The sequence below is a fragment of the Leucoraja erinacea genome, chromosome 14 (assembly GCF_028641065.1).
Source record: "Leucoraja erinacea ecotype New England chromosome 14, Leri_hhj_1, whole genome shotgun sequence".
Classification (NCBI taxonomy): Eukaryota; Metazoa; Chordata; class Chondrichthyes; order Rajiformes; family Rajidae; genus Leucoraja; species Leucoraja erinaceus.
This window is the reverse complement of record NC_073390.1, coordinates 13,255,125-13,272,133: the sequence shown is the minus strand read 5'-3', so window position 1 is coordinate 13,272,133 and position 17,009 is coordinate 13,255,125. Positions and strand designations below refer to the sequence as shown.

Below are 17,009 nucleotides of genomic sequence, written 5' to 3'. Positions count from 1 at the left end.
CCTCAGACTTTCTTTGATTGGACTTTACTCGACTTTATCTTACAGTAAACGTTATTCAATTTATTCCCTTTATCATGTATCTGTACACTGCAAATGGCTCGATTGTAATCATATTTTGTCTTTCTGCTGACTGGTTAGCACGCAACAAAAGCTTTTCATTGTACCTCGGTACACGTGCCAATAAGGTAAACTTAACTCAACTCAGAATTGCTGCCTCACAGCATCAGACACTTGGATTCTTTGTACTTTGGATCCGTCTTAACTAAGGACGACACAAACAATCTCCCTGATGTACTAGTGGCCAGAGGATCTGGGATGACGGAGGAACTGAAGGAAATTCACATTAGGCAGGAAATGGTGCTGGGTAGACTTATGGGACTGAAGGCTGATAAATCCCCAGGGCCTGATGGTCTGCATCCCAGGGTACTTAAGGAAGTGGTTCAAGAAATTGTGGATGCATTGGTGATCATTTCCCAATGTTCCATAGATTCAGGATCAGTTCCTGTGGATTGGAGGGCAGCTAATGTTATCCCAATTTTTAAGAAAGGCGGGAGAGAAAAAACAAGGAATTATAGACCAGTTAGCCTGACATCGGTGGTGGGGAAAATGCTGGAGTCAATTATAAAAGATGAAATAGCCGAACACTTGGATAGCTGTAACAGGATCGGTCTAAGTCAGCATGGATTTACGAAGGGGAAATCATGCTTGACTAATCTTTTTTTAAGGATGTAACTAGGAAAATGGACAAGGGAGAGCCAGTGGATATAGTGTACCTGGACTTTCAGAAAGCATTTGATAAGGTCCCACATAGGAGATTAGTGGACAAAATTAGAGCACATGGTATTTGGGGCTGACATGGACAGAAAATTGGTTGGCAGACAGGAAACAAAGAGTAGGGATTAACGGGTCCCTTTCAGAATGGCAGGCAGTGACTAGTGGCGTACCACAAGGCTCGGTGCTGGGACCGCAGTTATTTACAATATATATTAATGATTTAGATGAAGGGATTAAAAGTAATATTAGCAAATTTGCAGATGACACAACGCTGGGTGGCAGTGTGAACTGTGAGGAGGATGCTATGAGGATGCAGGGTAAATTGGACAGGTTGGGTGAGTGGGCAGATGCATGGCAGATGCAGTTTAATGTGGATAAATGTGAGGTTATCCACTATGGTGGCAAAAACAGGAAGGCAGATTATTATCTAAATGGTGTCAAGTTGGGTAAAGGGGAAGTACAATGGGATCTGGAGTCCTTGTTCATCAGTCACTGAAAGTAAGCATGCAGGTACAGCAGGCAGTGAAGAAAGCGAATGGCATGTTGGCCTTCATAACAAGAGGAATTGAGTATAGGAACAAAGAGGTTCTTTTGCAGTTGTACAGGGCCCTAAAGAGACCACAACTGGAGTATTCTGTGCAGTTTTGGTCTCCAAATTTGAGGAAGGACATTCTTGCTATTGAGGGAGTGCAGCGTAGGTTCACAAGGTTAATTCCCGGGATGGCGGGACTGTCATATGTTAATAGAATGGAGTGGCTGGGCTTGTATACTCTGGAATTTAGAAGGGTGAGAGGGGATCTTATTGAAACATATGATTATTAAGGGTTTGGACATACTAAAGGCAGCAAACATGTTCCCGATATTGGGGTAGTCCAGAACCAGGGGCCACAATTTAAGAATAAGGGGTAAGCCATCTAGAACGGAGATGAGGAAATTCTTTTTCACACAGAGAGTTGTGAGTCTGTGGAATCCGCTGCCTCAGAGGGCGGTGGAGGCCGGTTTTCTGGATGCTTTCAAGAGAGAGTAAAGGGGCTGTTCCACTGCGGCGACCTAATTGCCGAGTTTAGAAGAGTTTAGGAGAGTTTGAAAAAAATGTCATGTTGAAGACCTCCTTTGACTATGTAGAAGACTTCCTTCGACCATGTTGAAGACTAGATTCGACTAGCTATGACTAACTTCGGGAAAATTGGTCACCGAATAGTGGAGAGTGAAGACGACCTCCTTCGACCTCCCTTCAACTATGATGAAGTCTATCTACGACTACCTTCAACTACCTTTGATTACCATCGACCACCTTTGATTACCTACAATTAACATGCCGACCTACTACGACTAAACCTACGACTAAAAAAAGTATTGATTTTTTTCATGGCGACCTTTTTTTAAGCGCGGGCATTTTTCAACATGTTGAAAAATATGCTGCAACCTATCTGAGGCCTCGAGTACACGGGGACTACTCTCGAGCATGAAGGAGAGTTACAAATACCTCCTAGGACCTCGTATTGACCATGCTGTGAGTATGAGTCAGGGGCAAACGAAATGAAATGAAATGAAATGAAATGATGAAATGAAATGATTCAATTTATTGTCATTGTCAGTGTACAGTACAGAGACAACGAAATGCATTTTTAGCATCTCCCTTGAAAGGGAGACACAGGGCGTCGCGGTGTGCCCGCGCCCTGCCGCCGTAGACTCGCCAGAACTTACGGATTGGGTCGCCCAAGTGGGACAGCCCCTTAAGATAGGGCTCTTAAAGATAGCGGAGTCAGGGGATTTGGGGAGAAGGCAGGAACGGGATACTGATTGTGGATGATCAGCCATGATCACATTGAATGGCGGTGCTGGCTCGAATGGCCAAATGGCCTACTCCTGCACCTATTGTCTATTGATTCAATCCTGACCTTGGGTGCAACTGTGTGGAGTTTGCACAAGTTTCCGCTTATGGTTGTGTGGGTTTCATCTGGATGCTCCGGTTTCCTTCCACATCCTAAAAATGTGCAGGCTTGTAAGTTGATTGGACGGCTGTAAATTGTCCCTACTATGCTGGAAATGGTTGGGAAAGTGAGTTCACATAGAACTAGTGTGAACAGGTGATCAATGGTCGGCATGGACCTGTTGGGTGGAAGGGCCTGTCTACATGCTGCATCTTTCAATCAATCAATCAATCAATCAATCAATCAATCAATCAATACTATTGTGGGTCTAGATAGGAAAGTGCATTTTTGGTGAACTTTCCAGAGAAATCGCCCGAATATTACTAAATCCATGTGGAACTTTGACAATCTTTGGTCTTCCATTTCCCATTTGCATCTTAAGTTGAGAATCATGGCTTTAGATTCATCGTGCACTTGTTTTTTCCTAGAGCAATCCAATCAGTCCCACTTTTTTTCCATATAACAATATCCTTGTTACCTTCTCAAACCAGCTCACCTTTCTGTCAGAAGTCCTTATGTACTTAGTAACTTTTAGTACTTATGTACTTTTTTTGATTAAGAAGGAACTGCTGACGCTGGAAAATCAAAGGTAGATAATGCTGGAGAAACAGGAAGCCCTTTCCCACTGTTCGAGTTCATTCAAGAGCTCTCCCGAGTTAAAAAAAAAAATCGAACTCGTGGTAAGCACGTGGAATGCGCTTAGCGGGACGTCGGAGCACGGGGACATCTCTTAGCGGCTCGTAACGCTAACGGCAGGTACTCGGGAAACGCAGTAAGCTCGGGAGGACTCGTGAAGATTTGAAAAATGTCCACGAGAGCCCCGAATACCTATGAGCGACCATTACCGAGTTCGAATCAGGGCAAACTCGGGAGAACTCTTGAATGAACTCGTACAGTGGGGCAGGGCTATCAGAGAGAAGGAATGGGTGATGTTTCTGGTTGAGACCCTTCTTCAAACTGAGAGTCAGGGGAGAGGGAGACATAGAAGGGTAAAGTGTGAAACGGAGAGATCAAAGGGGACGATGTTCAAACAAAATGTTAAATGGATTAGCTGAAGGGAAGGTGAGAACCATCAGTACAATCGTACAATCAGTAAAATGTAATCAGGAGGACAGTGAAACTAATCAGAGAACTAGGATGGGGGAGGGATGGAGAGGGAGGGAAAGTAAGGGTTACGATGTTAGAGAAGTCAATATTCATACTGCTAGGTTATAAACTGCCAAAGAGAAATATGAGGTGCAGAACCCAGACAAAATATGAGGATCAGCTGGCACTTGTCATGATCACTTGAGGATCATGATGCTCACACAAGCACCTGTGAAATGGGACCCTCTGACCTTCCTGTGGCACAGCCACTGCCACTGTTAATTCTTGCCCTCCAACACTGATCTCCTTCTAGGATCAAGCAGTTTCCCAGGAGACAATGCTGGAATGACAAAATTCTTACCCTGCGGTTTTTAGAATCAATTGTAACCATTTTGAACGTATCTGAATGTTACAAATGACAGAAATATTTTTTTTAAATTCTGACATAAGGTTAAGTTAGCAGAGGCGGGTGAGGATGTGGGGGAGGGGTGCAGTTGCCTAATGGGCATTCAAACGTTTTCTGCCCCTATTTTGTGCTGACAGTGAACAAATGCACAAAATACCGACAAGAAAGGATTTGTCATATTATGCAAGCTTCAGATGATTTTATAAAGATGAAAGTGTTTAATGTAGTGTGACCATGTTCTCAGCAATTTTCAATCCTCGCCCCTTATCACCTAGAATAAAAGATGTGTTATCAAGAGTTAACATCATTTACAAATTTACTTCTCAGCCGCACAGTGTCTTGCCACGAGCACATTTACTTTCACTGTCGAAGTTCAGGATCCTCTGACAAAGACCAACGTCAGGCAATTGTCATCACGTCATGCAGTTTACAGGTAACGAACTGGAGCTATCTCTTGCATCAGATCATTTGGACTACTGCAACCCTATGACTAGGAGACTGCAATTAATTATCAGCGATCTGATAAGAATTTGTAAGCATCAAAATAATGCTCTATTTTTCAAATATCAACTTTCGTAATTATATATTATTTTCAAATCATAATTTTTTTATATCTAGGTTGAAGAGAACAATATTTTCCACCTAGTCAAGTCACTCTATTAGCTTACAGTGGCTTGCAAAAGTTTTCATACCCCTTGAACTTTTCCACATTTTGTCACGTTACAACCACAAACGTAAATGTATTTTATTGGGATTTTATGTGATAGACCAACACAAAGTGGCGCATAATTGTGAAGTGGAAGGAAAATGATACATGGTTTTCAAATTTTTATTACAAATAAAAAACTAAAAAGTGTGGCGTGCAAAAGTATTCAGCCCCCTTTACTCGGATACCCCTAAATAAAATCCAGTGCAACCAATTGCCTTCAGGTCACCTAATTAGTAAATAGAGTCCACTTGTGTGTAATCTAATCTCAGTATAAATACAGCTGTTTTGTGAAGGCCTCAGAGGTTTGTTAGAGAACATTAGTGAACAAACAGCATCATGAAGCCCAAGGAACACACCAGACAGGTCAGGGATAAAGTTGTGGAGAAGTTTAAAGCAGGGTTAGGTTATAAAAAAATATCCGAAGCTTTGACCATCTCATGGAGCACTGTTCAATCCATCATCCGAAAATGGAAATAGTATAGCACAACTGCAAACCTACCAAGACATGGCCGTCCACCTAAACTGACAGGCCGGGCAAGGAGAGCATTGATCAGAGAAGCAGCCATGGTAACTCTGGAGGAGCTGCAGAGATCCACAGCTCAGGTGGGAGAATCTGTTCACAGGACAACTATTAGTCGTGCACTCCACAAATCGGGCCTTTATGGAAGAGTGGCAAGAAGAAAGCCATTGTTGAAAAAAAGCCATAAGAAGTCCCGTTTGCAGTTTGCCACAAGCCATTTGGGGGACACAGCAAACATGTGGAGGAAGGTGCTCTGGTCAGATGAGACCAAAATTGAAGTTTTTGGCCTAAATGCAAAACGCTATGTGTGGCGGAAAACTAACACTGCACATCACCCTGAACACACCATCCCCACTGTGAAACATGGTGGTGGCAGCATCATGCTGTGGGGATGCTTTTCTTCAGCAGGGACAGGGAAGCTGGTCAGAGTTGATGCGAAGATGGATGGAGCCAAATACAGGGCAATCTTGGAAGAAAACCTGTTAGAGTCTGCAATAGACTTGAGACTGGGGCGGAGGTTCACCTGCCAGCAGGACAATGACCCTAAACATACAGCAAGAGCTACAATGGAATGGCTGAGATCAAAGCATATTCATGTGTTAGAATGGCCCAGTCATCGTCCAGACCTAAATCCAATTGAGAATCTCTGGCAAAAATTGCTGTTCACAGGCGCTCTCCATCCAATCTGACTGAGCTTGAGCTATTTTGCAAAGAAGAATGCAAAAGGGCAAAAATTTCAGTCTCTAGATGTGCAAAGCTGGTAGAGACATACCCCAAAAGACTTGCAGCTGTAATTGCAGCGAAAGGTGGTTCTACAAAGTATTGACTCGGGGTGGCTGAATACTTTTGCACGCAACACTTTTCAGTTTTTTATTTGTAAAAAATTTTGAAAACCATGTATCATTTTCCTTCCACTTCACAATTATGCACCACTTTGTGTTGGTCTATCACATAAAATCCCAATAAAATACATTTACGTTTGTGGTTGTAACGTGACAAAATGTGGAAAAGTTCAAGGGGTATGAATACTTTTTGCAAGCCACTGTATTTCATTCAACAAATGATGGCTCTTCAATCTGACATGTTAACTGTGTTTTTCCTCCCATAGATGTGACCTGACCATGCATTCCCTGTATGTACGGGAATGCAGATGAATTGCAAAGGGTGATATTCAAGTGATGGATTGACTGGAAGAACCCCAGAACAAGTAAGGAGGAAAATGCAGACATCCGAGACTGCAGATGCTGGAATCTTGAGCATTAAAATGAAGGACCCGACTCAAAATGCTGTCTGTGTTGGAAGGAAGTGCAGATGCAGGTTTAAACAAAAATATAGACACAAAAAGCTTAAGTAAATCAGTGGGTTCAGCACTGTAGAAAAGGAGATGATGCTGCCTAACCCACTGAGTTACTCCAGTATTCTGTGTCTATCTTCCAAATGTCCTCTGTCCATTTCCTTCCACAGATGCTGCCTTTGACCAATTGAGTCCCTCTAGAAACATAGAAATTAGGTGCAGGAGTAGGCCATTCGGCCCTTCGAGCCTGCACCGCCATTTAATATGATCATGGCTGATCATCCAACTCAGTATCCCGTACCTGCCTTTTCTCCATACCCTCTGATCCCCTTGGCCACAAGGGCTCTAGTCATTTGATTTTTGCTCAAGGGGAAATGGGTACAGAGAGCCATTGAAAAATGATCCCAGTGTTAGATAAATAGGCATCGATTGCCCAATGAACAAACTCAGTAAATAATATTTCATTTACTAATTCACAGAACATGGACACTAAACACCTATCACCAAAAGTGGTTTGTTATACAAATTTACCATGGGCTTGGAATCATACCTGGTTCGGGTGAGATAAAGTCTACTGACTTCCTTTGCTAAAAGACATTAGTGAACAACACTAATACAAAATGCTGGTGGATCTCAGTCGGTCAGGCAGCATCCCGAGAGAAAGAATCAGTCTGACGAAGGGTTCCGACCCGAAACGTCACCTATTCCATTTTTCCACAGATGCTACCTGACCTGTTGATTTACTCCAGCTTTTTGTATCTATCTTCTGTATAAACTAGCATCTGCAGTTCCTTCCTACACATTTAGTGGACCACATTGTTTTTTTAAGCAATCCAGTACTTTGAAGTTCACTACTACAGATGCTAGATTTATATTCGAGAAATTATTTGGTTAGAAACATAGAAAACTAGGTGCAGGAGGCCATTCGGCCTTTCGAGCCAGCACCGCCATTCAATAGGATCATGGCCAATCATCTAAAATCAGCACCCCGTTCCTACTTTTTCACCATATCCCTTAATTTCTTTAGGCCTAAGAGCTAAATCTAGAAGGTCTGTCCCACTTGGCTATCATTTGCGCACCATTTACGTCACCCAGTAGCGTGTGGGTAGCGAGGGACGGGCGAATGGAGTGGTGTGGAGGAGTGTGGAGTTGTGCGCGGTATCGCGCAGCGCTCCAGGATTTAGTTCTGCACAAAATCTTCGTGTGCCACTGGCCTGATGGCCAAGTGGGACACCCTGGCATGGCGCTACGTCTCACCTCCAACAGCAGCAGAAACAGGCAAGCGATCGCCGAGCTCGGCCTGGGGCTCACGAGCGTTGCGGATCCGCCCCCACTCCTACTCCCAGAGCGGGGCCAAGACGATTGGAGATGGACACAAAATGCAGGAGTTACTTAGCGGGACTGGCAGCATCTCTGGAGAGAAGCAATGGGTGACGTTTTGGGTCGAGCCCCTTCTTCGGACTGGGTTAAGAAGTCTTTCCTCATCTCTGTCCTAAATGGCCTACCCCTTATTCTTAAAATGTGACCTCTGGTTCTGGACTCCCCAACATCGGGAACATTTTTCCTGCATCTAGCCTGTCCAATCCTTTAAGAATTTTATTTGTTTCGATAAGATTCCCTCTCATCCTTCTAAATTCCAGTGAATACAAGCCCAGACAACCCATTCTTTCATCATATGTCAGTCCCGCTTTCCCGGGAATTAATTAAAGCTAAACTGCACACAATACTCCAGGTGTGGTCTCACTAGGGCCCTGTACAACTGCAAAAGGGCCTCTTTGTTCCTATACTCAATTCCTCAGTGACTTTGACCGATCCTGTCACTGCTTTCCAAAATAACATCTTTAACGATCGACTCTAGCATCTTCCCGCCTTCCCAATGTAAGGCTAGCTGGACTACAATTCCCCGTTTTCTCTCTTCGTTCCTTCTTAAAAAGTGGGGTTACATTGGCAACCCTCCAGCCCACAGGATCTTATCTAGAGTCGAGAGAACATTGGAAAATAATCATCAATGCACCGTGATTTCTAGGGTCACTTCCTTGAGAACTCTGGGATGCAGACCATCAGGCCCTGTGGATTTATCTGCCTTCGGTCCCAACCGTTTACTTAACACTATTTTCTGACATGTGGATTCCCTTCAATTCCTCCCTCTCACTAGATCAGGGGTCGGCAACCTACGGCCCCCGGGTAACCTGAAATCATCCGGTCCACAGGCGTATTTTTTCCCCCGTAATCATCTGGCCCGAATACTTCCAACATCTCCGGTACCGCCCGGGTCCGAGGCCGTGGCACCCAGGCGCGGTGATGAAAGGAGGCCTGCGCTGGCTGCTGCAATGGCAACCGAGCAGCACGTGTACACGTGATAGATGTGGCCCGCCATCCGCTCAGACATGCATCCTGGCCCCTATGCAGAACAAGGTTCCCGACTCCTGCACTAGATCCTCCGCCCCCTAGTATTTCTGGGAGATTGTTTGTGTCCTCCTTAGTGAAGACAGAACCAAAGTACTCATTTAACTGTTCTGCCATTTCCTTGTTTCCCAACTGCCATTCTAGGATTTGAATTGGCTTCTCCAGATAAGATATCTGGCTTGTTGATCCAGTAAATTAGTTTGATGGAACTATAAGCCATGACCTTGTCATTCACAACACACAGACATTGTCAGAATATAAGATTCAAGATTAAATTTAATTGTCACATGTACCAATTAAGGTACAGCAAAATTTGAGTTACCATAGGAGTTAACATGGGTTAACACAATGAATAATATCAATCATTTAGCACTTCAACCAAGCAATTATCTGTTTACATGTGCCATTGTCCAAGACGTTTGAATAGAATAAGAGCAAACTTTATCCAGCATTCTTAAAAGGACTTTTCACAACTAATCTATAATTCATAACCATGATATGAGAAGATGTAATATTTAAAAGGCTATTTAATTATGAGAAGACAATAGACAATATACAATAGACAATAGGTGCAGGAGTAGGCCATTTGGTCCTTCAAGCCAGCACCGCCATTCCATGTGATCATGGCTGTTCATCCCCAATCAGTACCCCGTTCCTGCCTTCTCCCCATATCCCTGGCTATGAAGACTGGCTGCGCCATCATTGGGTTTTTTTAGCAAACGACACTGAAGGGAGATTTGATTGATGTGTACAGTGGCAGAGATTTTCCTATTATTGGACAAAGGGGAAATCTTACTCTAAGATGGATAGTTTGTAATACTGCAATTTGCAAGAGTACAGGCCTCTTGGCTGTTCATTCTCTCCTCATAAAGGATACTGGTTTATATGAAGAGTTAAGGTTAGTTGGTTAGAGTGTAGAGTTAGGCCCATTTCTTTTATCAAGGAGACAAAGAAAACAATTAATAGAACAAGCAGAGGGGGATTGAGTAAAAGAAAATCCCTTCATCATGTTTCAAAAGTGCCTCGATTAGCACTTGAATCATAATTTACAAGGCTATTTGCCAAGAATTAAGAGGTGAGCTAGGACCCTAGTCATGCCTCTAGCTAGCAGTGTATCAGAATCCCGTAAGGCCATCACACCCCCCCCCCCCCCCCCCCCCCCCATCTCCTCCTCACCACCCCCCTCACCACCCCCCTCACCACCACTACAAGCAAAAGGAGGAGGAGGACATCAGGAAGTGACAATTCATCTCACTGTTGAAAGTGGATTACATGACCCGATGCAGGCTCACCATTTGTCGTGCCTCATATACATACAACTGCCTGGCACATTCCAGACTGCAGGAGTACATGTTAAGGGACACAATGAAGATTGGTGAAGTCTACACAAAAGCTTTGTGGGGAAGGACTGTAGTCTAAGGTCCTTCTGCCACAAGACACTGCGGGGCTGAGTCAAGTATAAAAGACCCTCAAACACCCAACAGATGTATTGTTCAAAGAGGCCATGTGAGTGACATCGGTACTTTATAGATAGAAATTGGGAATTCATAACAATAGGATTGTATTGATTTGATGTCACTATAAATATATAAACACTATGAATTAAAAAAGCCATATATTTCCTGGACATATTTTTATGAATAAAGATTATTTTGAAATAAAAGAAAACTGGCCAGCATGGTCATGGTGAGCTGAACGCCACTCTATGTTCAGGTAGCACACTGCCTGAAGTAGTGCAATACCTCTTCTTCTTGCGTATGGCGTGCACAGCCTAAAGCTGCAGGACAACTTGTTCTATTTGATCTTGTGCACGTCGGGTTGGTTGCATTAGTCGAAATAGGACGAACCACGTGAAGGTTGCAAACTCCCAACCAGTGCAATACTGGAGGCATGCCAGACCAAGGCTCTGGTACTGAGCAGGAGCAGAGAACTTATTTATTTCAACCAGAAATTTTGATCTGGAAAATGTTTGATGTAAATTTCCTTTTATTCTATTACTTTAATTTACTGCTCTGGCTGAGCCATTCAGGGTTTGATATACATTACTTAAATTAAATAAACATTGGCATAATAACATTCAATTTACTCTAAGTTTATGCTATATGTTGCAAAACTTGCAGGAACATATGAATATGAAAATTGATACATATTCTCATCTATGGTGATGACAGACCAGGCCAGTTGGTTGATCACACCCATGTCAGTTTACTTCCCTTTGACCTATCTACACACACACTCGGCCATTACTTTCACCTACTCCATCCAAATCTTTTACTACCCAATTTAGGGCTATTTAGAGTAGTAGCCAATCCAATTAGCTGACCAAGTAGCATGTATTTGATGTATTATGTAGTGTTACTTGCTCACAAGGTGGTCAGTGGAAATTTGTGCAAACCTCATAGAGATTACTCTGGAAATCAAAAGTGAACTAGGTTGCTGACGCAGCGTTAACTGTTGCTGTGCCGCCCACATGGAGTCCCACATTGAGACATCTGGGTAGCAGACTAAAAAACCTGATCATATGTTCTTCAAGGAGTTTCTAAAAGAGCATAAAGGGGAACTTTAGGGAGGGAATCAGGTAGATAAATATCGAGACTCAATAATGGACATTAAATTCAAGTATGATGATAATGGAATTACAGCAAACCTCTGATAATCAGGTACTGCCAAGACTTTGGTGATGCCAGAGTGATAATCTTCCACACTATGTTATTAATATCCCATTACACTTTTAATTCAGTACATGTTCTTAATTCCATCCTGACCTGAAACTTCACCTATAGATGTTCTCCAGGAATGCTGCCTGACCTGCTGAGTTACTCCAGTACTTTGTGAGATTTTTAATTCACTTTTTTGTGACAGTATTATGGAACATTTTCCAGTGAATGTAATGTTTAAAAGGAAGGGCCTGAACTAGTGTCCTGGTGAGCTGATGAGGATAGAAGGAATCCGGGAATCCCACATATTTGCGGCAAACATCACCTGGTGAACTAGATGCTGAACTATCGGGATGTCCGACTGATCAGATGATGGATTATTGGAATTTATCTCTGTTGGGGCATTGATGACCTGGAGGGCTAGAGGTGGTTGGGATGAATTGTTGGCGGGGTCTAAAATAAGGATAGGAATATTAAAATCATTGAGTTGAACAAGCTGGGAGTCAACAGTGGTGCAGCAGGTAGTGCTGCTGCCTCAGCACCAGATACCTAGGTTTGAGCCGCACCGCGGGTGCTTCTGTGTGGAGGCTACACGTGGGTTTCCCCTGGCTGTTCCGGTTTCCTTCCACATCCCAAAGTCAACGACAGGGTCTATAGGTTACTTGGCCCTCTGTAAGCTGGCTCTATTGTGAAGGGAGTGGATGAGAAAGTGGGATAACGGAGAACTAGTGTGAACAGGTGACTGATATTTGGCATTGTCTTGGTGAGCCGTGAGGCCTGTTTACATTCTGGATCTTTCAATCAATCAATCAATTCAATCAATCCCAAGACCCTTTTTTTTAAGACACAAAGTACTGGAATAACAGTGGGTCACGCAGCATTTCTGGAGAATATGTATAGGTGATGTTTTCGGTTGGGACTCCGAATCGATACCAATCCATGTTCCCTAAAGATACTGCCTGACACTGAGTTACTCCAGCACTGTCTTCTTTTTGTAAACTAGCATCTGCAGTTCATTGTTTCTACACTTTTAATTCACTTTTTAAAACAGAATTATAGTACATTTTCCAATGAACCTAATAAGCTTAAAGGAAACGGCAGAACCAAGACCTGGGTGAGTGTATGGGACAGTAGGAATCCGGGAATCCCAGTGGAGGGGACTAAGGCAAACATCACCTGGGGCACTTGTTGCTGGACCATCAGGTGTCTGAACAGTCGGATAACGGATTATTGGAGTTGGAGGAGGTTAAGAAGGCAGGAGGGATACACAAAATGCTGGAGTAACTCAGCGGGACAGGCAGCATCTCTGGAGAGGAGGGATGACATGTTGGCGCTGTCTAAAACAAGGAAGAGTATTTTAAAATCGTGCCGTTGCTTAATCGGGCGAGCAAGACGACAGCTCTTCCACTGACACTGAGCAAAGGCATCAGATCAGCCACCAGGAGCAGCTTCAACACCGATCCAGGCAAGGCCGGAGAGAGTGGGTGTGGAGAGGATGTTTTTCACCAGTGGGAGAGTCTAGGAACAGAGGTCATAGCCTCACAATTAAAAGACGTTCCTTTAGGAAGATGAGGAGGAATTTCTTTAGTCAGAGGCTGGTGAATCTGTGGAATTCTTTGCTACAGAAGCCTGTGGATATTTTTAAGGCAGAGATAGATATATTCTTGATTAGTACAGGTGTCAGAGGTTATGGGGAGGAGGCAGGAGAATGGGGTTAGGAGGGAGAGATAGATCAGTCACAATTGAATGGCGGAGTAGACTTGATGGGCCGAATGGACCAAGTCTGTCCCTATCAACTGTGATTCGGGCCGTCCTCTCCCGCCCCCGGGCACATGAGGATATGAATAGGACATCCTGACAGAACGAAATAGACGGGGAGAGACAGCTGGGCGGAAGGTTTGCAGCGAGGGAGCGGGAGAGAGGAGTTCGTCGCTCCTGTCGACCAGGTCTCCCCGCCCCCTGCCCTGACAACGGGGCTGTTTACAGATGCCCCGGCGGACTCTCCCGCCGCCGACTCCGTCCACTCGGCCCCGGGGCTGACCCAAGGCCCAGCTCCCCCTCGCCGCGGGAACCGGGTAAAAATAACCCGCTCCAAATACACTTCCCGAAATAAGTTTGCACTGGAAGTGAGAGGCGAGGGGTGGGGAGTGCACACAGTGTTGGTGTCAGTGCCATGGGCTGGCTACTAGCTCGGGGTCAGGCCGTGCCGGGGAGCGGAGTTCGCTCGCCTCCGGGGCCGATCTGAATGGAACGGATTTATTCCACTTTTAGGGCCATTTCTCGCCCTGGTGATGCACCCCCGCCCCCCAACAGGTTGCACACAGTCCCCACGTTCACAGTGGCGCAGCGGGTAGAGCTGCTGCCTCACTAGCGCCAGAGAGGCGAGTTCGACCCTGACCTCGGGTGCTGTCTGCGCGCTGTTTGGCCGTTCTTCATGTGACCGCGTGGGTTTCCGCTGGGTGCTCTGGTTTCCTCCCACATCCCAAATCGCAGGTTAATTGGGCTTCTCTAAATTATTTCTAATGTGTAGGACATAGAACTCGTGGATGGACGGGGTGGGTATTCCCACGCTGTATCTCTAAACCTATAGCACTCCGGTTCACCCCCTCACCGGCAACCAATACGTGTGATAAGTGGAAGGAACTGCAGATGCCGGTTTACACTGAAGATAGACACAAAATGCAGGAGTAACCCAGCATCTCTGGAGAAAAGGAACAGGTGACGTTTCGGGTCGAGACCCCTCAGACTGAGAGTCAGGGGAGAGGGAGACTAGAGATATGAAGAGGTACAAGTGAATGTGTGCGAGTGTGTAGTTAGTTCTCACCTATTTAAGTCACATGTTGTTATCACAAGATCAAAACTTACATCGCTCCTAAGCTCTACTTATAACGTAGGGGATCAAACGTAGGGGATCAAGAACACCAGCGATATAATCAAACCCCGCACAGTGGGAGTGAGTTTGATTCCTGGATGGCTATTATAGCATTTTCCAATATGTTTTACACGATATCAAACCTAATCATCTCCAGCAGATGAAAAAAAAGTTCAGTCCCATTCAACAGTTCACCAGATAGTGAGCAGTCCATGACTGCGGGACAGAAAACAGCGAACAACATTATTGCTCGGTCTAGGGTGCGATAAGTAACATTCATAGCCGTGTCCAGAATAAAGTCCACCATCGTCAAATCCTCCCCAGAACATTTCCGTCCACAACGTCCAAAAAGGAGATCCAACCGAATATTTTTTCAACTGAAGTATTGTAGTATCCGACATCATCACCACAGCTTGCCCACGTTTGTTTGACACCCCCTCCCACAATAATAAACACTCCCTTTCAACAGTGCAGCGTGGGCCAACGAAAATGCGCACGGCAGTCTCTAACCAAGAGCTGCTAAATATCTCCTGCACCTGTAAACCTTGTCATGAAGAAGGACAGGGTTAGTGGTGATACGTGATCATATCCTAATTCCGCTCCGAGTGCTGACACAATAAATACCATGTAATCGGCATCGCTGGGTTAAAATCCATTAATCCACAGCAGCGAGTGCAAACCTTCACATCCTAAACTGAAGTGCAAGAACCACAATCCCCGCAAGTGCCCGCTACAACCACCTCACGGGGATTTAGGGAATACAGAGTAAATACTGACCTCGCCAACAAAGGCCGCAACCTAAATCCTTGCAAATACAAATTCAGTTATATTCAATAGTCATTAAATATTAATGGGATATAGATATAACTGAATATTAATATTCAATAGTCAAAGACAATTTGTCCTCTCAGCGATCATTGCTTCTACTCCCTTCGGTCATTTTAGAAAAACTCTTGTATCGGAACTCACCAGCATGCAATCCCCCGTGTATGTGTTGGGTCACCAGGTCTTGGCCACTTATCACAAGCAGCGCGACTTATTAGTTGGCTCTGCGCACGATAATACATGGTTGGCTCAAGAGTGGGACGCTTCGCTGCCCAGCCAATAGATATTTCCGCGAGTTAATATCCACCTGCAGAATGCTGCCGAGTAACGGAGGAAATGCACTCACCGCCTCTGCGATAGTCAGAATGGGCAGAATCACAAGCACACAGCTCAGGACCGGCAGGACTGGCATGCCGATGGTCAGAGTCGAGCCAGTGTTACTCAGCTCACTTCCCCGGAGTGGAGAGGACGGGAGAGCTGTTACCAGAGAGACCTCTGGCTGCCAGAATTAACGCGGGTTGCTCCGGGTCTACACAACTCCGATGCGAGCCCAGCGCCCGCCTCCGTCTCCCGCCCGCACTTACTCAGTAGTTCCTCTTACCACCCCCTTCCCCCCCACCCCTCTGTAACCTGGTCTTGGCAAAAATCGCACCACGACCTGCTCTTTAGCGCGGAGCGACAGAGACACGCTTCCAGCGACAGGGAGGAGGCGTTCTGTGGTCCCGAACTCGTTTACCCGCTGCCTGTCTTTGCCGCTCGCTACTTTACAAATTCTGCACCGGGGGAAGGGAAGGGAACGGATCGCGGATCGCCAAACGGACGCCCCTGCATCCTCCTGTAAGTCTTCCAGTATCAGTTCGGAGCAATGGACCTGCGAGTCTATCCGCAACTTGGCAGCCTTTGCACAGTGATAACAAGTGCCGTCGCGATCTGACTGAAGCAAACGACATCAGAGAGAGAGAGAAGAGGGTGCTTATAGCGTGATCTTCTCGGAACTAGACCCCCTAGCCTCCTGATCATCAACCTTGCAACCTTTGTAACACAAATCCAGTCCTCTCTATGTAATTTTGAATCTTACAGTAACATTAACAAACAATGTATACTGGAGCACAAGGTCACAAACTTCATGGAGTTTTCAAAAGATAATCACCATTATTTTTTTGTTTTGATTATTATAAATGCCAGGTTTTGTTTTGTTACAGTGTACATTTTATCTGTAGTTCTTCATCGCAAGGATGGGACTCGTTCAGTGACTGGCCACATGCAGTTATTCTGAAATTATCACCCCAGGTACAAACATTTAAGGTGCTCTTGCCCCGCCTTTTTACTTTGCCTCAAGTTGTGTTGGAATCAAGGTATCAGTTGTTATTTCATTAAGATTGAGAATTGTTCTTATGACTCTTTTACAGGTTTCCTGCAAAATCAGAAGCGTAAAGATTACAAGAGGCTGGCTGGCAGGCAAATCGCGAGTAGCCATAGTGTATCGATATAAACATCACGGGCGTGAATGGCGCGAATAACACTCA

General features: G+C 44.8%; 1 protein-coding gene across 1 annotated transcript in view; it reads right to left on the bottom strand.

The window, feature by feature from the left end:
* Window positions 1-16,029, bottom strand: part of LOC129703284 (collagen alpha-5(IV) chain-like) — a 137,480-nt gene extending 121,451 nt beyond the window's left edge. The window contains 1 exon segment of the mRNA XM_055645629.1: window positions 15,830-16,029. Within this exon segment, the coding sequence (XP_055501604.1) occupies window positions 15,830-15,895 (66 nt within the window). The 5' untranslated portion in view covers window positions 15,896-16,029.
* Window positions 16,030-17,009: the final 980 nt, after the last annotated feature.